This window comes from Haplochromis burtoni, unplaced genomic scaffold (genome assembly GCF_018398535.1).
Source record: "Haplochromis burtoni strain Fernald_Lab_line unplaced genomic scaffold, NCSU_Asbu1 Contig_166, whole genome shotgun sequence".
Classification (NCBI taxonomy): domain Eukaryota; kingdom Metazoa; phylum Chordata; class Actinopteri; order Cichliformes; family Cichlidae; genus Haplochromis; species Haplochromis burtoni.
Window position 1 is genome coordinate 1,180,915 of NW_024582527.1, and position 27,962 is coordinate 1,208,876.

General features: G+C 41.8%; 1 protein-coding gene across 1 annotated transcript; it reads right to left on the reverse strand.

Moving 5' to 3' along the window:
• Positions 1–471: 471 nt before the first annotated feature.
• Positions 472–27,942, reverse strand: si:ch73-138n13.1 (titin homolog). The gene is given in 14 exon segments (XM_042225280.1): positions 472–1,325; positions 1,420–1,507; positions 1,589–1,731; positions 1,867–2,000; positions 3,715–3,877; positions 4,038–4,203; positions 5,743–5,858; positions 16,416–16,541; positions 17,859–18,908; positions 18,910–21,060; positions 21,957–22,041; positions 22,136–23,470; positions 25,410–25,503; positions 27,240–27,942. Coding segments are annotated over 11 exon segments (5,544 nt in total). The 5' UTR covers position 23,470; positions 25,410–25,503; positions 27,240–27,942; the 3' UTR covers positions 472–1,325; positions 1,420–1,431.
• Between the last annotated feature and the right edge of the window lie 20 nt (positions 27,943–27,962).

The following is a 27,962-nucleotide window of genomic DNA, read 5'->3' on the forward strand; positions in this document are numbered from 1 at the left end:
TGCATTGCACGAGCAGGCCGACGATACAGAAGATGAGACCAGAGGGGAAGGGGTGGTGGTGGGTGGGTGTCTGTGCTGTAGTGCGTCAAGTGACAAAGTGCTTTACTGAAGCGTGGAGAAAGTAGGGAGATGGCAAATGTGGAGAGGAAGACGGAGATGAGGCGTAGCTGAAGTTCAAATGTTCACATTAGTTTGGTGCATTACAGGACTCGTTTACATTGTAGTGAATGAACCGTCCCCTTCCCTGGAGTAGTGTAAGTCAACATCTAGGTCCTCTGAACCAGTCAGCGAGAGCCAAGCCTGATGTGACAGCAAAGATTGTACATGCATGGATAATGAGTGACAAAAACGAAAGGGAAATTGCACATACTGGGAAATAAAAACAGTATTGTCAGGACATGATCGAGAAGTAGGTGAGTATGGCTTAAATTAGATGCTCGCAGCTACAATCTACTAAAGAAGGGGAAGACGGGCTGATTAGTGTTTTTATAAAAGACTGAGGAGTGTGTTTGTGCTGATTAGGAGTGTGCATGATTGACAGATACAAAGCTGCTTGTCCCATCCCTCTTACACATTGACCAAAAGATAAATCACAAAAAAATATATACACAGTATGCAGCAACTGCACCCCTGTTAGGCTGTGTAACTGTATCAAAGTGAACAGCTCTGCTGTAGTGATGCATCCTTTCCAAAAACGAGTTCTCCACCTTTGTTAAATCAATGAGGATAAAAACATAACATCTCCTGATTACAGATACTAACATGAGCAGCACCCCCGTGGAGGTTTGTTCTCAATACGCAGAAATCATTAGTGTCTGAAATGTCATCCTATGGCAAAGTTTGTGAGACTCCAATCAGCAACCTCTGCAGATAACACATACATGGCTAGCCTGTACATTAGCTGAGTAAAGAGGAAACTGGATGCAAAGGATTGGCTGGATTGTCCTCCAGCATGCGATGAAGCTCGTCCAGGAAAAGGAGGTGCTGTGTCTTCCCGACTCCTCCTGGTCCCTCTTTAAAGTGTTCGTGTGAAGTTCATTTTGGAGCCCCTGTGTTCAAGCATGAAATGGAGTAAGCAGACCAGCCTGATGTTTTTCCTCCATGCTCGTTTTTCTTTTTCCATAGGACAGAGACTTCCCCCCCAAAAAGGCACCATGCACATTTACCGACCCAGATGAGAAGAGAGAGAGAGAGAGACAAAAAAAAGTGGAGGGGTTTAAAAAACCCAAAAGAAAATCATCAGCAGCTGTAGATTCAACCTCCTCCTACTCTCTGGGTCAAACGTTAAGGCTTCTGTTTCACACAGATTCATCTGTTAAGGCAACCTTCAGGAGACAGACAGAGATAAGTATGAGAACCGCTGCTGTTTATTTGTTACAAAACAAGAAGACACACAGAAGAGCCAAAAACCTAGCTCACCTTATTATTTACTTAGCTCTCACTTTCATACTGACTCAGGCGTTTCTTGGATTTCAGCTCTTTCAACCACTGGGGTGAATCCTCCTGGCTACAAAATAAGATAAACGATGAGTCGACAAATTCTCTGAAGTATAAAATAAACGTTTTGTGTTCAGCTGATGTTGCTTACCCATTTTCTTTCCCGCCAGAGGGGGGCAGCACACGCGCTGCCCTGGGGAGAAAAGGGGACTTGGGAGAGCGAGACAGCTGGGAGGGAGAGGGAGCAGGTCCATCAGTTTGATTGTCAGAGTCCCCCCTCTTCTTCAGCTGTGCCTGACAGAAAAAGCGATGCATTACAAAGAGTTTGCTAAAAAGTCAGTGCGAGTTTAAAATAAGAGAAGGCTCTGTGAAATAAAACTGCAACATGACAAACAATGCCAGGAGGTGAACGCACAGTTCCTGGCTCACCTTTAAAGCTGAAGGGTCCATGCCAGGGAACAGGGCGACCCTCTGTGGCTGCGACGCAACAGCCGGTGCAGCATCAGCTCCTCTGGGCTTCTCCTCAGAGTCTGAGTCATCGTCTTTACTCTCAGCCTTTGCCTCTGTCGAACGGTGAGCACATATTAACAGGTACTTTCCACCAAATGTCCTGTAATCTCCCCCTAGAGCTTATGTGCAGCAAGTGTAGAAGCTCCTCCAGGGATTTTTAAATTTGCATTTCCACAACAAGGCTTCAGCTTTGGGAGGTTTAAGCAAATTAATTCGGAAAAAACAAGTAAAGATCTCAAATTCCCTTGGTTATTGTTCTCAACAAAAATGAACCAACCCCGGTCGTCACGTTAATTTATTAGCCCGAGTATTTCCACCACAAAATACAAGGAAACCAACTTGCACCGAAATGCTGGTAGAAATATTAAATGGTTCCTGTTTCAAACTGAAACTTCCTGAAACTTCAACTACCCAGTGAGGACTTATGAATCAGATTCCTGGAATAAATGAAACTGATGTTCCTGGAACTGAATTCAGTCCACAGTCTATCGGGAAAAATTGCATTTAGGGGAACATCATAAGCCTTCTATTCCCTGGGAAAAGTTGTTGTGGTTGGAAAAGTTCTTTGTGTGATTTGGGAGCCAGTTAAGAGAGTGCAGGGAGGGAGTAGGGCTGCCACAAATTTTGATAGACGACTAGTCACCGATTATTTTTGCGATTAGTCGACTAATCAGATCATCATCCATTGGACGTAAAACGTACAGCTTATTGCACCAGCAGCATCTGCTCTTATATAACTATCATTAGCTTACAGCTTTAAGTGTTTAAGGTGCTAACTAAAAATAAAGACAAGATGATAGTTTATTAAAATGTTTAATGAAATTTGCAGATTGTTTCGGTGAAGTTTAATAAACTCCTTGCTATCTAAAATATAACAGGACACCGGAGTAAATTCTCGAGCATCTCACACTTCTGATAATCAGCTGTCTGCTTGACGTTTATTCAGCTGTGTAAAAACTATAACTTTAATCTCAGCCAAACCGATTTACTCAGGAACAAATAAAATACTAAAAAAAAAGCCAAACAATAACATTTTTAATTATCTAAGTGACTCAATATATATTTTAACCTGAGTAGCGAAAGACGGCGGTGGGTTTGAAAACGATTTGCCGGGAGTCCGGTGTTCTCACGGCTCTAGTGAGCCTTGCCCCCGGCTAGCTATCGAGCTAGTGGGTAACAGACGTCTCCGAAAACGTCGGAGCGCTTTTGAAAATATGTGGTGTCCTGATAAACTGAGCAGATATTTGAGGTTTACACAGCTACATTCTCGCCTGAAAATATGTTAAACGTTTATTTTGTGACCCAGAAAGAATAATAAGAGTAATATTAAAACTAACTAGCTGCCGCCATTGTTGGAAACTGAGCTGGGCCGCGCTATGAATTCTGGGACACAGCTTCTTCTTCTTCGGGGTTTAACAGCAGCTGGCATCCTTGTACATGCAGTGCTGCCATCTTCTGTTTCAGTCCGTTATTACACTCTTAAATCCTGCTACTTATTCCTGCGTCTTTTGCGATCTTACAAAGCTTCAAACGACCGTCGACTATTAAATCAGTCGTCGACGATTTTGATAGTCGACGTAATCGTGACTAGTCAACTAATCGTGGCAGCCCTAGGAGGGAGGTGAACTTTTGAGAGAGACTCTAGATTAAAGGCATTTATGGACAACAGAACTGCACTTTGGAGTCTGCATATCTAGAACCTTATTCATGTTTTAGCCTCTCTAAAAAGTAAATATAAAGGCTTATGGAGCAGTAATGAGTAGTAACCTGTGGAGTCTCTGTAGAGCCAGTCTTCAGTGGTTCCTGCCTCACCCTCTGCTTGTGCAGCACTCTGACGTGTAGCCCTGGTGGGTCGTGTCCGCGGCGCTCGTGTCTTCCCCAGCTGGGCTCTAGAGCGGAGCACGCTGGTATCTAACAGGGTGGTCGGAGCCTGGATATCAAAACACAAAAAGAAAACACGAGACAAAATGTATAAACACAGCATAATGAAGAAGACGTGTGTCACCATAGTGAAGACAGAGCAGACTTTACTGACTTAAACCGGCTCATTTGGTAACGTTCAAAAGGATTGAGCTGTGTTTAGCACTTACGTCAGGGAAAGAGAGCGGCTGGCTCTCAGGTGGGGATGAGGGAGGGAGGCCATCCAGACTGCTGCTTTCAAACGGTGAAGCAACATCACCTGGTGTGTGTGCTGGAGTTGGCTTTTTCGGTGAAGGACTGAGATTACTTTCTGAGCTGGGAGTCGCAGGTGTCAGACTGTCGATGATTAGCATAAACAAGATCTTTGAAACATGTCTGAAAACAGCTGCGTGGATTAAGTAACCACAGGATCTCATCATTTCATCAAAACCATGACAACAGTGAAAACAGTGAACCCTAGTAAAGTGAACTGTGTAGAGTGTGTGTTCAGACTTTTAAGAACTTACTCTCCTTTATTATTATCATCAGTGCGCAGTATTTTTGTGATGTTATGTTCTGACCACATGAGGTCAGTAATGGATCGCAAAGTAATGCAATGAAGCGAGAAGAACAATCTGTTGTTCCACCTGAAGTTATTTCAGCTCCGCTGTGGGTTTCTATTAAACCTTTACACACATTTCACTCGCGCATGCTGTTGCTACATAGGGAATATTTATTGGATTACATCATGTTTGGATTTCGTCTTTTTTAAAGTAAACGATCTTTTGTGTTGTTGAATGGGCCGCTGATTTTCTGGTCTTCTTCAAACATAATCACCATAGTATTTAATCATTTTGGATCAACTTGTTTGATTTTATTTAAGATCTTTACTAAACTTTTTATTGTGCTATTATGCTAACTAAAGTTCTTCTTTCATCAGGCTTTAATCATTTATAAACAAAAATGACACTGATTTGTCAGAGTCGAACATTTTATAGATTGTGAATTATTAAACATCTCAGCTCAGGCGGTGCGATGTCAGCAAACATATGAAGAGATTAATGCGTCAGGGTTTAAAAAAAAAATCACTCTGCCTTTCATTCTAATCCGCTGGTCTCGCAATGGCAGCCGTTTGTCTTTGGGTGGTGTGTGGCCTTCAGTGTCTCAAAAGGCCACGCCCTTTCAGGTGTGGAGAGAGCTTGTGCCTGTGGAGACTTGACTGGTCATCACTCTATTGCTGCTTGAACTCTTGACTCCTGGTTTTTAATGTAGGATTATTAATAATTAAAAATAAAACTCCCTTTTGTCTGATGCTGATCTTAAAGCACATGTCTGTTTATAAAAATCATCTTTCCCATTTCACTTCTTCCAAAGTGTTTTGAATTAACATTTTACAGTGCAGTCTCACACAGTCGTACAAGTATTGGCCATATCTTTGTTTGTTTGTTTTAAATCAGGGATGTCATGTACACATTTACTCCTTCTGATACCTTAATATGAGAAGGAGAAGAGCAATTTCAGCAGGACATCTCAGCATTTTGTACATGATAAAGTAATGCTGATGTAGGAAACAAAAGAAATTTATCTGAATGACTTCAATTGTAAGAAATACATGTTCTGGTAGCTGTAGCTCATCACAGAAAATGTCATTTCGAAAAAATGTGTGTATCCATTGTAACAACAGAAATTTCTGTAATAAAATAGTGATATAATAATGCAGTTCAAAGTTCAAAATGTATGTCTTCCTTCACATTTTCCAAAGCTGTGTAGTGGGGCAGGAGTGTTGGCCAGCCCAACCCTGGCCTCTGTTCTAAGTTAGTTGTTTTGAAGTAGCCTAGACATTTTTAATTTACCTAGTTTAGTTGTATTTGCATGTCATTTTTATTGTATATTTACCTATCATCAGTGCGTAGTCCCGTCTCCCAGGTCCCATACTGACTGTCAGTCTCACGGACCGGTGTTTCTGAGCCCTTCACCTCCTCTTCACCACTGACACTTTGCTTCTGCTGTACCTAGGGGGAAAAAACAGAAGAGCAATGAATGATGACAACCAGCTTGAGAGACATGAATAGCTAAAAATCAGTGGGGTGCAGTGAACAAGTCTTTAATATCTGTGGACCATTCACATCCCTAATAGGAAGCCAAGCAACAAAACATTAATGAATGATAAAGTGTAATAGCAGCTAATTGACATCATAACTAAAATTACTTCTGAAGAGCACACAGTGTTGCTGATAGAGCAGCATGCTGCTGAGCTTGAGCAGCCACCAGTGGTAAGACGGGTAATGGAAGGTGAAGGGATGAGTTAATGGAGACAGAACCAGAGTGGGGACAGAGATGGTGGTGGGTGACTGGGTGATCGAGTGTGTTTTTTCTGCCTACTGAACCATGCCTCTTTTAATGAGGCGGGCACAGAGGACATACTGTCTCAAACCCACACGGAGCTCACAGAGGCAGAAGAACTGATAAGCCTGGCCTATATAGAACAAAACAATAGAAAATCGTTCTGTCCTCAGATGTTGCCTAAGGGCTGGACAAAGAAATCTGATACACCTGCCCAGGCCCCTTAACAGCGAGAGCAGCTCAGTAGTTGTGCTTATATGAGCACGGAGGGCAGATTAGAGCACTCGTACTTGAAGCTTTGTGAATGTTTTCTTTGTGTATATAAGAGCAGAGACGCAGGGGTGCTGCAAAACAGGTGTAAGAATGAGCACATGAGGAAGAGTGTGACTGTGTGAAATTCTGATTGAGGGAAAACAAAACAGCTGAAGAAAGTGTGAGAGTGAGGAAAAAACACAGGACATCATTCATCAGCGAAGCCCTTCCCAACAGGAAAAGTGAAAACAGCCAGAATGGCATTCAACAATACTCCCTGCATCTGAGAAAGCACTTGGTACTTCAGCATAACCTCTTCTCAAGGACTTACAGCACCAACACTTAACCTTAAAAACTGCATATCTGAGTCCTGAGTGACTCTGATACAGAAGCAAAGATAAAAAATGTACACACCGCCTGGGCAGAGCCAGTAAAATGTTTCACTTCTCTGGTCTACAATGATCATAATCCAGCATGTGAAGCTACAAATATGGAGATTCTAGAGTTTTGATTGTGAAAGCTTCCAGCTACACTTGCTGATATTATGTCATCTTTCAGTTTTACCCTCACATGTTGCTGTACACTGCTATCACTGCAGGCAAATAGGCCTTGTAAAGTTCTGGTGATAAAAATTCCAATCCAATGTGTACATGTGTGCTATTCAACCTAAACACGCCCAGAACACTCCCTCAGCAGATCAGTGCAGAGGACGAACACTGCCTTTGCTGGAACATGTTGTAGTGAGCAGTCTTTACACAGGTACTTATGGCAGGGTGCTCAAAGCAGAGGTTGTAAAGCTGTTTAGAGGCTCATTCATAATCTCTTAGCTTTTATTATTCAGTACAATAGCAGCTTTCAACCAGCCTTGGTAACTGAACTTTAGCTGGAGTCTTTCTGTGTCTTTTTCTGACTTAAATCTCCATCAATCAACAGACAGTGCCAGGTTAGACAGATGTACTGGTTAAACACCCAAAACAAACAATGCCACATATATTAAAAAAAGGAAAAAAAATATCCACTATGGCTGTTAATTACCTTTGCTGAATGAACACTCACAGGTGCAACCTTTGCAGTAATCGTGGAAAAGATGAAGGAAACCGACTGAACTGACAGGTCTAGCAGCTATAGCTCTCAGGAGGAAGGCTTTTCCTTAATAACATTAGCAATAGCCAACTTCCTCTGGACAGGAAGGGTGTGTCAGGGGAAACAACATAACAAAGCCCGGATGAATGGATGGATGAAGGAAAGAAAAGGCTGATCACTAAATATGTCTGACTGACAATCTGCGGAGGAAGGGGCTGGAGCAGGGCCTTGGAAACTTTTTGATAGTGCACCGGCTGCCGATTGCAGCAGCGACTGTTACGTCCTCAGCAGTTAACTGAAAGGCGAGTAGCTGCAGTGCTGTTTCTTGAAAAGGGAAGGGCTCTGTTACCTCATGGTCTGACATCAGGGGCAGAGATCTTTCGATATAGTCATTCTGTTTACATAAACAGTGTCTAAGATACAAGCTTGTACCACAATTTGATGCTATCGAGGAATGTGTATGTGTATTTCAGGATGACTATCATTGTCCATCTTATATATGTCAGGGTAATAAAAGCCCTAAAAACACATTCAATCACACTTACAGCACTCACCGCTCCATTCTCATCTGCTTCAATCCCTCTGGCCTTGGTGGAGTGGGAAAATATGCCTGGCGGGCACTCATGTACACCCCAGCAATCAATATCAATATCCTAAAAGATATTCAAAACAACTGCTCCCGTGAGCACTAATCTCATGCCAGCAAATGGGCTTTAGCCGCATGTCAGAAGTTTTACATTACGAGAAACCCTACAAGGAAAACCGAACAGTGCTGTATATATTTTTCATTACACAAGTGTTGCATACAGACGAGGTCTCGCCGTCGTACAAAGCAGTTCGTCAGAACAGAGAGAAGAATGTAAGAAACCTGACTTGGCTTAAGATTTCAGCTCAGAGTGTGCTGAACCTGACTTAGAGGATTACTTTCAGTCTGGGGTTTGTTTTTCTGGTTTGCAAACAGGAAGACTGTTTGAGATCAAATGTGTTTCCCTTCACCGTGTATACATGGTTACATGTTGTAAATTTCAGAAACTGCTAAAAACATGTTGAAAAATAAAGCAGAAGTGCCTAAAATTTGAGTTTCCTGAATAGGCATTTGTGTCTGCCTCTTAAAGGGAATCCTCCCGTATATACAAAAAACCCCAAAAACAACCAACTTTCTTACTTTGTGAAAATTGTACTTGAAGTGTTAATGTACTTTTTTATATTTCACCCTTTCAAACTTTATTACTGCTTAAAGGTTGCATTATCACAGGTGTGGCTACTCTGAGTGACAGGTGGGCGCCAACAGATTCAGTTAGCACTGCTAGCTGTCTGCCAAGAGTCACCTGAGATGTTATGAGTCACTGAACTGGTTGTCTCAACCATGTTGGCTTTTTAGAGCTATTTTATTGCAGTCAATAAATAAAAAAAATGTTGTTTATGAAGCAGTTAACTGCACCAACAGCCCACACAAGTGACTGAAGTGAAATTCTGGCAGTAATTTCCATGTATCTATTACGGTGCAGTTCTTGCTTGACAGATAAAGGGTTTTAAGGACAGATGTTGGCTTAAAAATCCACTATTCTGATTATAAAAATAAATAAACTGGTCATACTCTATTGGTAACCAGCCTTAGCTAGTGGGTGATAACTCATTAGATGGTCACTTCAGGCTCCTAAACACCTACACGGAAAAGACCATAATGTCTAACATCAAGGCAAAGCAATGGGTGATGTGGTTACATTCAACTCTCCAATTACAGTCTGTGGTGGCCACATTCGTACCACTTTGGTATAAAATATACCATGTTTTCACAAATCACAATTTTAACTCAGAGCAGCTTATATTTACATAAAATCTGTTATAACAGAAATTGCACATCAGAGTACTTAGTCAGGGGATTTGGAAACCGATCACTTTGGGAAGTCATCTGAGATTACAAGTGACTTCTGGCTATGAGATGTCAGAGCAGAACCATTTGTTTATACTACCACAGCTATACTGAAAATCACGGAGCACTGATTCAACTCCTTATAATGAGACCTGCAAAGAAATCACTCTCGAAACAGGAGAATGAAAAGTTTAAAATAAATAAAAAAAAAAATAAAACTTTACTTTCTGATTAACCAGTTGGCCGGTTTTCTGGATGAGTATATCAACAATAAACATTATACTGGTATCATTTCTGCTATTGATTTGAATTGGCAAAAATAAATGAATAGATCAAAACAATAATTACGTATAACTGTAATATGCAGCTCACACCTCAGACAACGGACCAAAAACGTGTCACAAACAGCAGCGAGAGCTTGAATAGGGCACGAAACTAAAGCCTTGTGTCTAGATGTGCTAGCGGTAATGGCTTTTTCAACCGTCTTCAGTTTCTCTGTGCTCTGGGAGAAATGTGTAGTTCCAGTTTTCAAATCCACTGCCTCCTCTCATCAATTCAATAGCTTTCAATCATTAGGGATCATTTACTGTCATTTACTGAGTCAGTGGGAGCGGACGCTACTCCCACAGACCACAAAAACAGTTGCTGATGTGTAGAACTAACTTTAGACATGGTAACACAACTAATAGCAACACAGATCTCATGAAAACACCTCTTATCTTTAGGTGCTGTGACTCATGAGGTGTTGGACAGCAGTTGAGCAAACAGGCGTCGACATGAATATAGGAACAACTTCACTGCAAGGCACACGTCCCTCGGGGACTTTTAAATCTGTCCTTCACGCAGACCAGGTTACAAGGGACAGAAATTATGTACAAATAAATAAACAATATATATTATAAAATATAGACATATTTTACAATTTCAGTGTTTATCAGCCCTTTTCTCAGTCCTTGTGTCTAATTATATCACTTGAAGAACAGGTAGCACAACGGATTTGCTAATCAAAGAGAGACAAACACTACGCTGTTCCAAAGAAAACAAGATGGAGATGAGAATAATCCACAAAAACCGACAGATGAGAAGCAGCAGGGCTGTGCATCAGGCAGCATGTGGTTAAGTTCTTCACATGTTTGGCTAGAGACCAAATACTTGATGAAGGAGCAGCAGTTAATACAGTGACATGGACATAGCTATGAAATGACTTGAATTCCACTTGTGCTTTATTTATCACCAACAGATGTAAAAGTAAAACTTATGAGTCACATTAGTGCCTCATCTCTAGATACCCCGATTCACTGTTTGCAAAACCATCAGCGATGAAAGTTGGAATCAGTGCTTCCCTGCTATGTTTCTGTACTTAAAGTGTGTGTGTATGTGTGGCGTCTTACAGCAGTGGGGGTGTTGGGTGCCGTGCGTCTGCGTAAGGACAGGCGTTGCTGGCTGCGCAGAGAAAACCTGCGGAAGGACTCCCTGCTGCGGGAGGCCAGGGAGCGCAGGGAGTTGGTTCTCTTGAAGTCCCCGGTATCGTCCTCTCCCCTGCCTCCCCTCTCCGCCGAGGTGGACAAAAAGCTGAGTGCCCCGTGAAGGGAGCGACGGACATTTCCCACCCATCCTGACACCTGAGATTGAGCTACTGACAGCTTGCCCCCGAGATACTCCATCACAACCAACCAACGACGGGACCTGCTGTGTCTGAACGGAGCCCGTGAGCTAAGCTGGGACTCTTGTTGTTGCAGCAGGAGCAGCAGCAGGGAATCATTAGAGTCTAGTTATGCTGGAGAGGTGGCAGTCCAGGGATGGTGGCCTATGTATTCAGTGACGCATGTTGCAGGGTCAGTACTGCAGCAGTGTATAAGGTGACAGAGAAAATGACAGAGCTCAGCAGGCTTAATGTAATGATGCTGCTGCTTACAGCACTGTAGCACAGAGGATGTCTGAATGCTACAGGAGAGAAAATCTACCCAGTTTCTTTACTCAGTGTCCTTTCTGCAGTGCAGTCCCACTTTAGATGTCAGCACTCTTGTTTCAAGGCTCCAGGCTGTCGGCATTAAGTGGATTGTGAAGCTTTCTAATGTCTATTTCGATGCTTACAAGATATGTCTGCTGTGATATTCCTAGCACAACACCCAAGTGGGCATATAAAGGTTAGGAAAGGTCACCACTTAATATAAGTTTTACTGAAACACTGCTACACTGTCTTCCAACAGGTTCTCTAGCTTAAAGAACACAAATCACTACTAAAAATAATCAAGTACAAAAACAACGAGCACTAATGATAAAATCACCTCAATATACTCTCTGTTTGGCCAAACGTCCACTTATCTCAGTGCTCTGCGAGACCTCTGCCAATTCACCGGGTGAGAGCTTCTCTGTCCTCATGTGAGCCTAAATTATAGCCGACCTGACGCACACTCTCGCAGCTGGCGTTGATCTTTTTCTCCCGAAACATGGCTCTGATTAAAAGTTGTTAAATCCACCCACCCTTCCAACAAGGCTACATCTTCATACTGCACACAACTATTGTATCTTCTGGCAAAAAGCTGCAAGCAGAAATGGTGCAGGGCAGCTGGTGGCAAAAAGAAAGCTGCTGTAGTCATTCGTATTCCATGAGGAAAACCAGAGGGCAACCAATGCACCGCAGCAAAGAGGAAACTGAAGAGAGCTGTGGTAGAGAGGTCAGATCCAGAGAAAGGAATTTTTTTTTTCTTCCCTCCCCTCGCCTTTTTCTGCAGGTATGGGCAGGTAGGAGAAAATGCGTCAGCCAAGCTGCTCTCTTTAGTGAGTGTTACAGGACTCACCGTCAAGGAGAAACTGGGTGGAGAGAGGGAGTGTGGGACAGAGCCAAAGAGAGCGAGACAGAGAGCAAGAGCGAGGCAAAGAGAGGGAATGGGAGGTCCGTGATTCAGAACAGAGGGGGGAGAGGGGAGGGTGATATATGTTCTGCGGTGCTCTGTCGCTCCAGCTTGATTCAGCTGCAGGAAACAGAAGTGGAGTGACACAGCCAGGACAGCAAGCATGCAGACAACATGTAGAAGGAAAGAAAAAATAGAGACGAGGTTGCGTATGTGAGCAGAGAGAGAAAGCTGCAGAGAAAGTGAGGTTTGTGATACAATCAGACAGGAATGAGGACAAGTGTATGTATTACATTAAGAGAAAGCTATCAGTAGATAAATTGGACGGGCACAAAAGAGACAAGACAAAAGACAGGTGTGGCTCCAGGCAAGTGGGATTGCACTGTATGCACATCAACCAGTTTGTCTGCGCAACGTGGCCAAAACCACCAATCACAACAGGCAACACAGTGTTTGTTTAAATCTCACCCAGAGTCGGAGTCATGCAAACACCACAACAGACAAGGAAAGAATAACACTTCCTGACACATGCTGTTCACTTCAGCCACCTTCTGCCAGTGAACTTGTACTTTAAATAAAGACATAGTGGGCCACTCTGACACACTTCAGAGACTTAACCTGGGAGCAAACTGAGGCAGAGGGGTTCCTAAAATCTGGATCTCTGTCCACATGTGCCCCCTACAGGTAATCTGATTAACAATTCTTTGAAGTGCTCTGCTAAAGATTTCAATAGCATAGAAACTCTCACATACCTTTCCCCTCCAATTTACTGCCACACACGAGTATTTCAACAAAAAAAAATTTAACCTTCTATCTCCTTTAATACTTTATAAATATTTAGTCCTCACACCTTAATTACCATATCTTCAAAATTACATGTACACCTAAGGAAAATACTCAATACTGAGTACCATTTTCATTTTATCATTAGCTGTAGCCACTACCTGCTACCTAATGATAACAAGTGGCTAATCAAGCTGCTAACCCTTGATTAGCTGCTTGATAACAAGTGGCTAATCAAGTGTGGCTTAAGTAGAAGTACAGCTACCTCTACTAATAGTGTTAAAAATACTCTGGTGAAAGTACCAATTCAACTTTACTTAAGTAAGAGTGAAAAACTACAAGCTCTGAAATATATTCGGTGTAAAAAAGTAGCTCGCTTGTATTGTTTACAAGGCTTCTATGTATTATTTTTCCCTCTGTTTATGTTCAAATCACTTTAATGTCGTGAGGACATGCAGTGACTTTCCCCTAAAGTAATGAGCCTGTTTTGAAAGTGTAAGGAGTAGAAAGTCAAAAGTTATGGATTAAAAAGCAAAACGTTGTCAGAAAAATAACAGACAACTTTATTCAAGTACGCATAGAGTCCTAAAAAATTCTACTTGAGTACTGTAACAAAGTATTTGCACTTTGTTATTTTCCACAATGCTAATAGTTAAGTTGTTTAAATATTAATAGTCAATATTCTCTTAATATTTAAGTAATTAATTAAGTATTACAGTTACATAATTAATTTGCAGTTTTATCTCCTTTTTTACTTCACAGCAAAAGCAGAAATTATAGAATTATAATATTTATAGTTTTTATATATTTCTCCAAGATAAAGTATTACATTAAGTATTTTGGCCATACCAGCAAATTTATAATGAAAAGCACACAGTTTTAATATTTGAAGCTTCCTTGATTGATATTATTCAGACTATTAGTTTTAAAAGAAAGATTTAAAGACAAGGAAGTGATACAATAAAACATGAAGCATCTAACAATCAATATATTATTGATGTCTTTTTGACCAAATATTCCTCATCGTAGTACTGAAAACGATCTGCTAGGAAGTGACTCATCTCTTCCCCTCTTCTGACCTCATCAGTCTTTACTCAGCCAGGAACCCAACCAGCAACAACAGGAAGAAGGTGAAATAGGATGCGGCTAATGTACATACAGTCTACTGTATATGATATGAACCAAGAGTTCCTACAGCCCTATACGAGAAGACGCGCACGGCTGATGGAGACACATTCAACATGAGTGGTGCTGTCACTTACCCAGAGGCAGTAAGGAGTGAGACAACATGACCACATGTACAACACAGCTCTCTGCCCGGTGCCCATCTCCGCTCTGCTGCACTCACCAGCCTCAGACCCTCACACTTAAACCAGTGATGTCACCACCCTACTATTATCTCATGTCTCTGAGTCTATGGTGAATACAATTTGAGGAAAGTAGTCATTTCAGATGTTCAGCAACGCCCACATATTTGGCTTTAAACACTATCTGTGATATTTTACATATGCTAAACATCTTAACTAGATTTAAGAATCTGCCTATGGGTTTTTTTATCATTACTAAATACTTTTTTTTTTTAAAGTCATGCTCCTGCATATAAGCCTTAGTATTTGTGTTAATGATGCTCTGCTCATATTCTGATGCTGAATGTTGACATGTTGAATTCTTGCTACCTTGAATAAAATATCACTACTGAGTAGAAATATTGAATTTATTAACAAACAGAAAAAATGATCCAGAACTGAGCAATTGTGTAATTTTATCATTATCATTTCTTACTTTTGAGTAAGAAGAAAATGACAGAGCTTTTGATTTGATGCCGTTTTGTCTAAAGTGAAATTAAACTGGATGACAGTGAGTTTTAGAGCCAATAATGATGAATACATTGTTAGCTGGAGCCTTATTCCAGTGTAATATTCCGTTTCATTACTTTTGGAAAGCTTTACTTTTACACCAATTCACTGACAAAATGAGCAGCGACAGATGGCAAATATTCTCATTATTAGTTAGAAATCTGTATTAACACAAGCAGCAGGTTTGTGTAGTGTCTGTGGCCTACTGACAGAGACAAATGCATTCAGACTGTACGATTCTTTAGAACTATTTTCAACAATTTAAAAATCGAATCTAATTCAGCGGTTCTTCTACTATGTGTAAAGTTGTCTGAGCTAAAATGTAAAACTGTGCACTTTTTTATTTACATAGGGTCATTTGAAAAGCTTTTTTTCAAACAAGCACTGGAAATGGCAACAAGGAGTAATTCAGATACCCGGAACACTTGACTCTTGCAAACTAAAACACAACCACTAGATGGTGGTAATGACCTTGACCTTTGTGGTGACTTAATCTGATCTCCCTGTGTAATGATAAGGCACAACAGACTGTACTTCAACCTGAGCCTACAATTACAGTGTCAGTGACAAAGCGCAACCTGAACCCAACCCTGTATCGTTAATAAACACTGTCCACCCTTAAATGTAATAATAATATGAGTGTGCATGTAATTTGTAGAGTTGACAACATGCAGACACATTTGTTTACATGTTTAAAAATATAAAACCGGAATTACCACCTTGAAGTTGCTTCCACCAACCAGTCAAGCAGCAGCTTACATTGATGTCTGTCCACATTTCACCGCCAATCTAACATTTTGTCTTACTAGACATTTTTGTTAAATTTAGCATACAAATTAGGCAAAATTTCTAGAGTTATGGCCAAAAAGGTGTTTTATGAGGTCAAAGAGACCTTTGATCACCAAAAATCACAATAAGTGCATCCCTGAAACTAAAAAAAACTTTTGTTTTTGAACAAATCCCATCAAGTCTTCCAAGAAATATCAACTACATATACAGACAACATTATCGCTCCCAGCAAAGGCTATTCCATTCACAGTGGTATAAAAACAGAGGTGAACTACAAGTTTATAACCAAATATAACTTCTAACCAATCAAAATCAAGTAGCAAGGTTACACAAATACCTGCAGAACACATAATCATTACATGCCATTTCACTTCACAGGTTTCTCTGAGCCCTGCTGTCAGGTTTCTGATAAATCAGCAGTGAAAATCTTTACTTAATCATTTGTCTGATCCAATCCTGACGTACAGGCTTGAGAAGGTGTTTGAGCACCACTTCCCTAGAATGTAATGTGGGATGGGCAGAGGTGAGTCTAGGACATCCATGCTTTCAACATTAGTCACCAGCTCTTTACTATGTGAGGCCAGCAGCATTTTCATGTCAAGTGAGCAAGCTGCATTCCAATACAGTCTTCAGTGCATGAGGCACCGCATACTACGCTCTCTGTTTCCACAAGGCTGAGTGAAAACAGTCATTTGTAATAAAATGGTGCAGAAAATGAGCAGCAGCCTGACTCACCCTGCTCTGCAGGTCCTGCTCTCTGTGGGCGCTGCGACTCCTCATCCTGGAAGGGCTTCCATCCACGGCACTACCTGCAGGAACCGATCGTCGTGACACACTCCGAGACCGCAATCTGTTCAACTCCTGAGCAGCACAGAGGACCCAAAGTGAACACCGCGATTCACCTCATAACAGTAAAAAGCTGCTCATTGTCATGCTGGAAGCTGGACAGAATAAAGTGAACTTCAGTCCACTCACGTTTAAACACTGCTTAGGTGTCAGTTTGTTACTTTCTTGTGAAGTGTGACTGTAATTTGGCCACGTTTTTGTAACGTTGGTGTATCTATTACACCAATGCAGCAATGCAACGCCACTTGCTCAAACAGAAGCACAATTCCTCAAGGTAACAGGAGTGTGGCTAACTGGAACTAACAACAAATTGATTTTTGTTTCTAAAACCAAAACATGTTATGGTTTATAATGTAATAATTAGCATGCATGGCCATGTCTACATCATTATGATCTAGACATGGCCTGAGGAATCAGCTTTTTTGCTTTAACCCATTCTTGTGAACACAGTATCTCAGGAGCACCTAAAATATGGGACTCAAGAAATGCAAGTGATAATAATTCAGTGGTGAAAGGTTAAATGTTGCCCCCACAGTCACAAATACCTTTTGTCACAAACACCTAATGCGTTTAACTTTAATTACTTCAAAGTCTTCACTACATGTATTATACGAGTCTGAACAGACACAGATACACTGCAATCTAACTGGATGCAAGAGGCATCTTACTACATTATAGTTGTAAATACTTTATATCAAATCTAAGTACTCCTTAGATATCTTGCAGACATGAGGATAATACTAAGAAATCATGAAAGAGAAGCACCAGTGCTGAATTAATATTCCTTTTTTCACTTGAATTTCATTTGCATTTTTCTTGATGGCGACACAGCCTGTTGTAGTTATTAAGAAGCAAGAATTAGACTAATTTAGCCACTACGTCACTTAGCTCGACTACAATATGGCAACTCAGCTGGAGCCTCTTTTCTCCAACCAATTTAATCAGGGAATGATGGCACACAAATTAATGCACGCTAAAAATAAAACAATATTAAAAAGAATTTTGCGTATGCTTTTGCTTTCGGAACTTGGTGAGCTTTTAAAATGACAGGGTGAAGAATATATGATACCACCTACATCATGAGAAGCTATATTTATGTTTTAGATGGTTTGTACGTCTACAAGAACAGATTGTTCTGTAAGATATCACAAAATGACCTGTATTTTCACAAGACTGCATGTCTCTGTGTGATAATCTGACTCCATCTGCACTGACAAACTAAGAAAATGACAACCTGATTTCTACAATAATCACAAAATAAAGTGTGGTAGAAAGGGGGGCGGGTAGTTCATTGGCACCTCTGGAACTGATCAATTGATTTATGTCACTCACCTTGGACCCCTGTGATCTCCTCTGGCCCTGTGCTTCTCCCCTGATCTTCTGTGGCTGTAGCTCTCTGGGCAACCAGATCTGCTCTGCAGGAGTGATGGTGGGGAGTCCATCTGGGGAGTTCACACTTTTAACCTCTGAACCAGGAAAAGGGCCCAAAGGGGGTGGCTCATCCAGGAAAGCAGGCCAAGGCCTTTGTTGAGTTGGGATGCGTTCCCCATGATCGAGAAGGAGCTGTTCTGGACTGTGTTTGTTGGCGTGTTTTCTAGATTCAGCCTTAGGCTGGTCCACAGACATCTCAACTGACCGCAGCTCCCAGGGGTCCTGAGGAGGCGTCGTCCATACTGGGTTTGAGAAACCTACTGAAGTCTGTGATGGTATCTTCCAGCTAACGTCACTTTCAGATGTAGGCTGTAATTTACCCCCAAAGTCAGCATTTAGTCCCTGCATTCCCAATGAAGGAAACAAGTCATTATTAGAGGAGGGCTGAGCTTGAGATGTAAAGGAGTCTATGTCAAGAATGTTAGGCTTGTAAGGCTCCTTCCAGCGGGTTGCAGCATCGCTGCGCTGAGAAGTAGACTTAGACACTGGTTCATTTCTGAGCACAGAGTCCAGATCAAGAATTTTGGGTTTCAGACGTGATGGCTCCAAGTTTAGCCTCTCTTGCTCCTCTTTTTTCTGCTTCTCTTTTAGTCGGTGTCTCTCTGCTTCTTGTTGCTTGGCTATGACTCGCATCCGTTCTGCCTCCTCCCTTTCCATCTTTTCCCTCAGTCTGTGTTTCTCAAACTCCGCAATTTGTTGTCTTTCCCTCGCTGCCTGCTTTTGCTTTTCAAATTCCAGGAGCTGTAATCTCTCAAGCTCTTTAAGTCTCTCTACATCCTCCTTCCTCTTCCTTTCCTTCTCCAGTTCCTGTTGTCTCAGCCTCTGGTTTTCTAATTCCTGTCGCTCAATGTCTAGTTGCCTCAGTTTTTCAAGCTCCTGAAGTTGTTGTCTCTCCCTCGCTGCCTGTTTTGTTTTCAAATTCCAGGAGCTGTAATCTTTCAAGCTCTTTAAGTCTCTCTACATCCTCCTTCCTCTTCCTTTCCTTCTCCAGTTCCTGTTGTCTCAGCCTCTGGTTTTCTAATTCCTGTCGCTCAATGTCTAGTTGCCTCAGTTTTTCAAGCTCCTGAAGTTGTTGTCTCTCCCTCGCTGCCTGTTTTTGCTTTTCAAATTCCAGGAGCTGTAATCTCTCAAGCTCTTTAAGTCTCTCTACATCCTCCTTCCTCTTCCTTTCCTTCTCCAGTTCCTGTTGTCTCAGCCTCTGGTTTTCTAATTCCTGTCGCTCAATGTCTAGTTGCCTCAGTTTTTCAAGCTCCTGAAGTTGTCTCTCCCTCTCTGCCTGTTTTTGCTTTTCAAACTCCAGGAGCTGTAATCTTTCCAGCTCTTTGAGTCTCTCTACATCCTCCTTCCTCTTCCTTTCCTTCTCCAGTTCCTGTTGCTCATTGTCTAGCTGTCTCTGTATCTCCCTTTCTAAATCTTGTTGTCGCCGTTTCTCCAGCTCCCTCTGTATCTCTTTCTGACGCTCCTTCTCCATCTCCTTTTCTCTTTCCCGCTCTTTTTCAAGCTCTTTTATTCTTAACATTTCTTGCTCTAATGCGATCTGTCTCATCTTGTCTGCCTCTTCTTTTTCCTTTTTTTCTTTTAGCTGCTGCATTTCCTTTTCTTTCTGCTTCTGTCTTTGAAGCTCTAAGAGCTGCAGTCGCTCTAACTGTTTTAGCCGCTCTTCCTCCTTTTGTTTTTGCTGTTCCTTTTCACGCTGTCTCTCCTTTTGTCTCTCTAGTTCTTGCCTTTTTTCTTTCTCAAGTTTCCTTTGCTTCTCTCTTTCAAGTCTCTGTTTCTCCTCTAATTCTTGTGCTTTCTCAAGCGCAATCTGTTTCTGCCTTTCCAGGGCACGTTGTTTCTCCTCAAATTCTTGTTTCTCCTTTTCAAATGACTTACGTCGTTGCCTTTCAAATTCTCTTTGCATCTCCCACTCTTTCATTCGTGTAAATTCTAAATGTGCTTGTTTCTCCATTTCCAGCTGTGTCTGTTTTTCACCTTCAATTTCTTTTATCTTAGTCCTGTGCCTTTCTTTCTCCTTCCTTTGCTCCCTTTTCTTTTCAGCTTCTAGCCTTTCCTCTTTACTCTGTCCATCTGAGGCTAAACTGCTCTCCCTGGGTGACTTGTGGCTTCTTATCATCAAATCTTTAACTTGCTCTTGCGATGGAGTTGTTTTTCCAAAAGGATCATCGTTTAAAGACGGGCTCCCCCTTACTGGAAGACTCTTCCCTTGAGGGCCACTAAGGAGAGAAATCCCTAAGAAGTCATCAAAGGGGCTAATCATGTCCCCAGTGTTTGTCCCTGCACCCCCAAGAGAAACTGGCTCCTGTATTTGTCCGGTTAAAGCAAAGTAGGTTGCCTTGGGTTTTGCCATTTCGTCTGCCTGCAGCATCTTCAAGCGTTTAGGTGCTGCAGACACTTCTTCCTGTTCTGCCACTCTTTGTCTCTCCTTGTCTTTATCTAAAGCCATTTGTGCTTCCCTTTGTGATTCCTTTAGCATCCCTGTCTCCATATCTACGTCTTGGTCGAGACCTGTAGTGGTCCACTTCTGTAAGGCTCCTATCCTCAGATATCGTGGCTGTGTTTGAGGCATCAAAGGTGCCAAAGGTGGCTGTTCTTGTGCAGGACTGGTCCATTCTGGAAGAGGCCTGCTCCCTTCTGAGCGTCTGGAACGGAGGGTCATGGCTTTATCCTCCCACTGAGCTGATGGGACGCTCACACTCACTGCCCGACTCTTTTCGACAGCCTGCACTGTGTCAAAGGCATGTAATACGGGTTGAAAACATGATGGCGATAAAGGCTGGCTGTAGTTAGCGGTGACTGAAGCCCCGTTATTTTCAGTAACTGTTCTATCGAATGGAGACGTGCTGCTGAGCAAATCCTTGGCCGTGTCAACAGATGAGCCATCATCCATCAACACCACGCTGTGCCTCTCCACGACATTATCAAACAAGGATGCTCGCACCGTTTGGACTCCACTGCCTGCACCAATTTCCTTGGAAACAGCAACAAACGTCTGTCCTGCTTCAGGCCCTTCAGGCGTGGAGACCTTTTTGAGCTGCTCTTGGGAATCTTTTAAATCCAAAAATGTCTTCTGGTCACTGGGAGTGATAGCTGATTCTTCAGCCTGGGAAAATTAAGAGATATACTGAGAATTCTTAAGTTCATGCTCACAACTTACTGCCTAGTTATGGAACTGATAAGCTACTACAGAATTTCTTTCAGCCGGAATCTTCTGAAGGAAATAAAAGCTTTTTTAAAAAGTTATGAATTTAGGTACCATTTACTGCTATAAAACCATAAGCCAGAATAAATGGGACTTGGCAATGGAACATTCAACAGTACAGCACACAGAGGAGTTCAAGAGAACAATTGGCAGGGCACAAACAGCATCCTCTTCTACGTAGGGCTCATTGGGTGTGGTGCAGAGGTGGTAATCAAAGTCTCTCAGCATTGACCTTTCCTATTTGATCTCTTCTTTGTGTGTTTCATAACTGGCAGTCACTGGGGATGTTTAATGTATCAGCAGTATTAGGTTTCACAGCTTTGCATGTCTATGGCAGCAATTCATTTTACTGTAATGTCCTATTTCTTTGAAAGAAATTTCCTCATGAATGCAGAGGCGCTTTGGTCCACTGGAAATGCAAGTGCTTTTCAACAGGTAAATAAAGATGAATTTCCCAGTCGTGTATACAGTTATAGAGTACCTATAGCTCTAAAGCATGAGTTGAATTTGTGTCTCCCTACTTCACTTCTAGTTTAAACTGCGTCAGAGGCTTCACACTGCTCATTCTCCTATGCTTCTTTTGTATTTTCCGTCTTTATGTGATATTGCATGGGTTTCAATCAAACAGGAAATGGTAACAAACACACTAAAATCAAACTCTGCTGAGCAACACCATATGAAAAACTTTCCAAGCACCACACGGTGACACAGTTTCTCATTGTTACCCTCATTTGCCTGTTAAACACAGACCGAGCCCAACAGAAACCAGTTCCTACAAAGCTCACGTCCTCTCTTACCCTCTTCTGAGGATCTTTGCTGATGTAATGACGGTCCTCTGCCTCAGTGAGGGAAACAGGGTCAGGTGACCTCTCGGCTGAAAACCTATTGAACATACATCACACAAGACAAAAGCCATGCATGACAGTGGAACACAGAACAAAAAGCAAAGCACATGGACAGTATGAGCAGCTCTTACCTTTTGGTTAGGTCAAGGGGCAAGGGACGGGGCTTCAGTGCTGGTTTAAGGACAGGGCTCTGAGTCGGTGTTGTATCCTCTGTCAGCTGCTTGATGAGCTGTTTAACACCAACTGCTGGTTCACCTTCAGGGGTTGGCTGCAATGGAGAACGAAGATCTGAACCATGGCCGGTGGCAGCTACCCCAGGAGAAGACGGCAAATCGAGCAAAAGACTTATTCGCGACTTGACGCTAACCCTGCGCTTGTCTTCATCGGTCTCTTTTGCAGCCATTTCTTCTTTGTTTTTGTTGCTTTGGTCTGAGAGGATAGGATTACAGACATCATCAGTACTTTGTGGTGTGGTACTCGTAAAGGTTTTATCTTCCTCTTTGCTTTGTGGTAGTGCTTTTCCCTCTGGAGTGTTGTCTACTGTATTTCCTTCAGGAAATTTCCGGTGCAGTGAAAGACCAATAGACCCAAATTTGGAAGTGAGATCAGCTGAAAGGGGTCGTCTCCCAGCCGAGCGAGGAGCAGGAACCGGGGTCTCCGTCTTCGTTGTACTGCCGGGGAAAATGGCTGATACAGGTCTGGGCTTGGAGCCTCTAGGATGTGGTCGCAGAGGCACAGATGTTTCAGGCTGAGCCTTTTCTTTTCCTTCATTTTCTTCCCCTGCATCAAGAAGAAAACCCATGGACTTTGCTCTAGTAAGGGAGGTTCCAACTTTACCTTGTGCATTGTGGCCTTTTTCGTCTTCTTTTTTAGTGGTTCCAGACCACTCTGCTGCTGGTAGTTTTTTAAAGCTCTTTGAGTAGGCCAAGCTTGATGTTGAGGGTTTCTGCCTCTGTGCTGGCACAGGAGGAGGGGTGGGTCTGCTAGGGCCTCCAGTGTCATGTGGAGGAGCTGGTTTAAATGGCTGGGCTACTAGCTTTGTTGTCTGTCCAGTGTTCAACTTAGTGGGTGATCGAAAGGAGGTAGAGGCAGGACGGTTGGGGTTGGTTAAAAGTGGTCTGGGTTTGCTGCTGGAAACCGGCTGCTGTGGTTTTGGATTGCTTGGAAGCTCTGGTTTGTATCCAGCAAGGCGAGTGGACTCAGGTCTGGGTTTAGTTTGAGGCTTTGGGGCAAGTATGGGCTTAATTGTAGGATTTTTCTCCACAGAAAAAGGTTTGGGAGTAAGTCGCGGCTTGGCGCTTGGGGCAGGCTTGTTTGGTTCAGCTGCGATGAGCTGCGGCTGATTGACAGACGGGATGTCAATGAGGCTCTTATTGCTGGAGTCTGTCAGGGGAGTCAGGTGATGTCGTCCTCCTGCCACTGTCCTTCCTACCTCCGTAGTCTGAACCTCCACCTGAGCAGCCATCCTGTTGAACAACACCTTTTGTTAAGCATAAAGATAAAATACCCCATCAGAGAGAAAATAAAAACTAATATTACTTACTGAGATCCTCAACAAAAAAAGTACCTGCACAAAATCTAAAAATGTAAGGATTTAAACAATCCCCCAATCTAGCCGTTACTATAAACTTGGGAGTGCCTGATATTCCATCACAAGTTTATTGTTCAAAAGTCTTGAGCCATCTTTATTTAAAATTTTCTATGAAAACAATTGAAGTCATTTATTGAAATGTAAAAAAACAAACAAACAAAAAAAAAAAAAACACAGGCAGAAGTCTCTCAAGCTTTCTTGTAATTTCTTATAAATCTTCAGAAACAGTTCTCCAGGTTTCTTGAAGGACATTCAAAGCTCGTCTTTGGATTTTGGCTGCATTTTGTTCTGTTCTCTATCGAGAGGATTTGACACTGCTTCAATAATGTTGAAGTTTTGGCTCTGGGGAGGCCAATGCATGACTGATAGAAAAACCCAAAGTAGAACACTATCCATGTAAGGTGTAAGCGCAGAAGCGGTGTGTTTGGGATCACTATCATGCTGAAAATCAGGTTTGTTGTCAAGTTGTCTGACATGTGAAGACACAAAACTGGTTCATATGAGTTACAGGCAGCTTTTGTTACTCTTAAATGATTCATAGGTCAGTGCTGATGCAAAATAAAAATAAAAATTGAGGAAATCATTCTTTGGAAAACACAAAGCACTAGACTGAAAATTAGTGAAAAAGCAGTCAAAGTCCAAAGAACTTTGAAATACCTTCAACAAAAACTACTGCTTTAAAAAAAATAAAGTCTAACTCATTGCAAGCAAAATCTAAAGAACTGATGAGTGGCTCAAGACTTTTGCACAGTAATGTATATTATTTTGCCAAAGGTTATTGATTGTTAGGTTAAAGCAGGACATATTTAGTGCTAAAAAAAGAGCGGACACCAATAAAAGGTGAATGTTTGTCTTGTACATTTACACGACACAGGTCATTTAATAATGGCTTAGCACACAGCAGCACAGGTGGGACTAATAACATCAACTTTGATTATGATGCATTGAACATTCACGCTTCCATGAGCCCAAAAGCAATGTTACTGTGCCTGTGCTTTTTCTGCAGTGACATATGAAGATGCCTGATGTGAAAAAAGCAGCAGCCGTGTCAGAGAAAAGTTACAACATATTTCCAATGGCTATTTAAATGTATTTTATTGTATTTTAAGACACATTAAACATTAGTTTATCTACTTAATGTTTTGATTTAAATGTTTTAATGTTACTTGTACTTAAAACCTGTAACCTGCACAATTGTTGCCTTTGTTTGACCTGTTGGTCGACTCTAACAACTGACATTAACGTTATCTCCTTGGGCTGTCGTTATCAGTGCAATCAAACTAGCTTGTAAAATGTGTGTGACTAAGTTGAGATACTGGTGTAGTGGTGATCAGGACTGCATACTTTTCATGTGGCAACTGACACAAGGACGAACCGGACAACTGTACAATGTCATTGTTTTTTGCTTCAGGTTTTAACACATGCACATCATTCTTAGGCAGTAAATGGGAGATTCCAGTGCAAGCTCACACCAGACCACCATCCATCAAACATTCAGCTCCACCCCTAATGAACTTCTGTATGTCTATTTTGAAATGCTTATTCAGTCAAAAGGAGGTTTAGTGATAAATATGAGATGACTAAAGATCGACTGACTAATCTCTGACACAATATGCTGGTAAACAGCTTTATCTGTTGTTATAAAGCAATAATCAAGATAGAAAAGAGCACAAAGGCCCTTTAAGAAACTCCTTCTTCACATCTGATAATGCTTTCCACGTGTTGTGCTGAGTTACTCTGCTATGCAGAAACTGAATTTTCTTTTTATATAAATAATGGCACGCTTGATCAAAATCCTGAATATAATATCCTACCTGACCAGATGTCAACCGTCTGCTGTAGAGCTCGAGCTTCTCTTGTAACCGAGTCGTGATGTCATATCACACGGGAGGAAGGAGTCGAAGGAGCCTAAGAGATACACACTTTGCGTCATCAAAGCAGACAGGCTGTTCACTAGTTAAGACTGTCGTGCTGAAGGCTACGGTAGAGAAATCACAGCAGGGATACAACAGGGCGGTCCAAATGCGTTGCTGTGGTGTTCTCACGCCTTCAAAAAGCAGCAAATAGATGATATGTTTTCACTGACACAGACTTCAGTAAACACAGGCACACCCATATATATTTAGTGCACAACAAAGGTCATCAACTCTGCTCTCGTATATGCTTGTTATTTCCTGTTCTTACATTTGCATTATGTCCTCGATCAGTACAAGCACGCCATCGCCAATGCAGTCCTCACACTACTGCATCTAAATGCCTTCAATCAGCAAATGTTGGAAGTATAAACATTGCTGTTTGGTGTCCTTTTCTGTGCCAGTCACGTCTTTACATGATCGCCCCTGTCGTTGTGCTTCTTATCAAGCACATCAGCTAATAAGCTCCAAATACTCAGTGGGCAAGTCCATGATTCATAAAAGAAAAAGAAAAAAATATATACAAACATAAAAACTGGACAGACAAGGAAGCAGAGCCACGAAGGCTTGCGCTTGACTAACAGAGACTGTTGAAAATGCTGAAAACGTGAACTTTAGATAGTGGCAGGAAACACCTTCGCTGAGATGGAATGCCAAACATCCACTGTGATGGTGGGACGAGCAGCACAGCGGGGATTAAGGAGCCGTCTGCCTTATATAGGCTTAGACACACCACCGAGTATCCTACGCCGACTCATTACTGCAAGCCTCACATAACAATTGAAAAGAGCATTTCTTCAAGCCAGAGATGTTAAATAGTCAACTTTGAAGAGATCATGCGAATGTTAGAGACATATTTCAGAGTATACGTGCAGGACAGTAGGGCACAGGGCATGGAGGCATTTTGTTTTGTTTTAGCCCTGACTCACTTACTGTCTTTAACTTTTTAAAGACAATGAGTCAATAACCCGGCTAAGCCAGTTATGCAGAGGAAATTTCCTTACGCAGACAACAGAACAACTAAAAGAAGATGAGCATTACCGCAATTTAGTTCTTACCTGTTCTTACCTGTTCTCTAAGAAAACTTTAGACTGAGTTTAGCCTGGCTGTAATATTTTGCTGTATTATTATGGACATAATGTAGTAGGCTCAGGTTTTTAGGTGATCTTGACATTTAAAAGAAACTTACAACAGTGAAGCAGTTTTATATCACAGGAAACCATAACCCTGATTTAATGTGGACCTACTGGATGCTACAGAAAACCAAGCATCCCAACCACTTACACACACACACACACACACACAATGATACAACTAAATCTAAACAACAATGCTAATAAATGAGCTTTCTAAGTTTGGTAGTTTTCCATCTCAGCAACAAGTGTTAATGCTTCCTCATGTCGTGTCTGCTCACCTAAATTACCTCGACAGTGCCCGGTCCAGTTTACCGACAGATAAGAGTTGGCTTGCTCCCAACAGCAGGGAGGCACATTTAACGTACAGAAGGAGAACGGAAAAAAAACAGCAGTGTGCAGACGCACTGAACGAGCGTGTTGCATTCAGCTGTTTGGGAATTCCCACAGACTTCAAACAAGAGGGAAGACAAACGCTTAAGCAGCTCGCTGGCTAGCAACCGTAAGCTAACAACTCAAGAAGCTGGACTCACAAAATGGAAACACTGTCTGAACCTGTCTTTCGCTGCCTGTTTGATCCCAACTGCAGACAACTTACCAAACCATAAAGTCAGCTTTCCCTCCACGCTTGTCGAAACAACTTCTAACACAGTGTATCCCGCCAACTTAAGGGAAAAATTACGAGTCGTGACAGTTGGTTAGCAGAGCAGCTAACTTAGCTGGTTTACTTAGCTAGCCAACTGGCTGGCTGGCTATCCCGTCTCAGGTTGCAGTATTGTTGACAGGGATAGACTAGACAGGCAACTAGCCGCCTGAGTACTTTCCACACAATCCAGCTCCACATAGCACTTCCGGCTATTGCTTTCAAAATAAAGTGCAACTAAAACATAAAATAGGATTTTGCTACATAAACTTGTGTCGTTCTAGTAAGAGACAATGACAGTTTGTGCATACAGTATACAAACACTAAGGAATCATTTTTGCTATATAGCACAACTCATCAGGTGTAACGCATACATACATACATACACACACACATATATATGCATTACTTAAACTTCCGGGATGAATGTGGATAACTTAACTGGATACGTTGTTTGTTTTAAAAGGTTGACTGGTTATTTTCTGTTTGAATGGCGAAACCTATTTGAATAAAGAAATCTGCATAATTCATGAACTTAAGATGCATTATGCATTTATTTGATCTCAGACTACATTCTTAACCAAGCTTTGACTGCAGTCAGTATACAAAAACAGTGTCTGAAATAACTTAAATTTTATTACACAGATCAGGTGGACTAAGACTGCCCTCTTGTGGAGA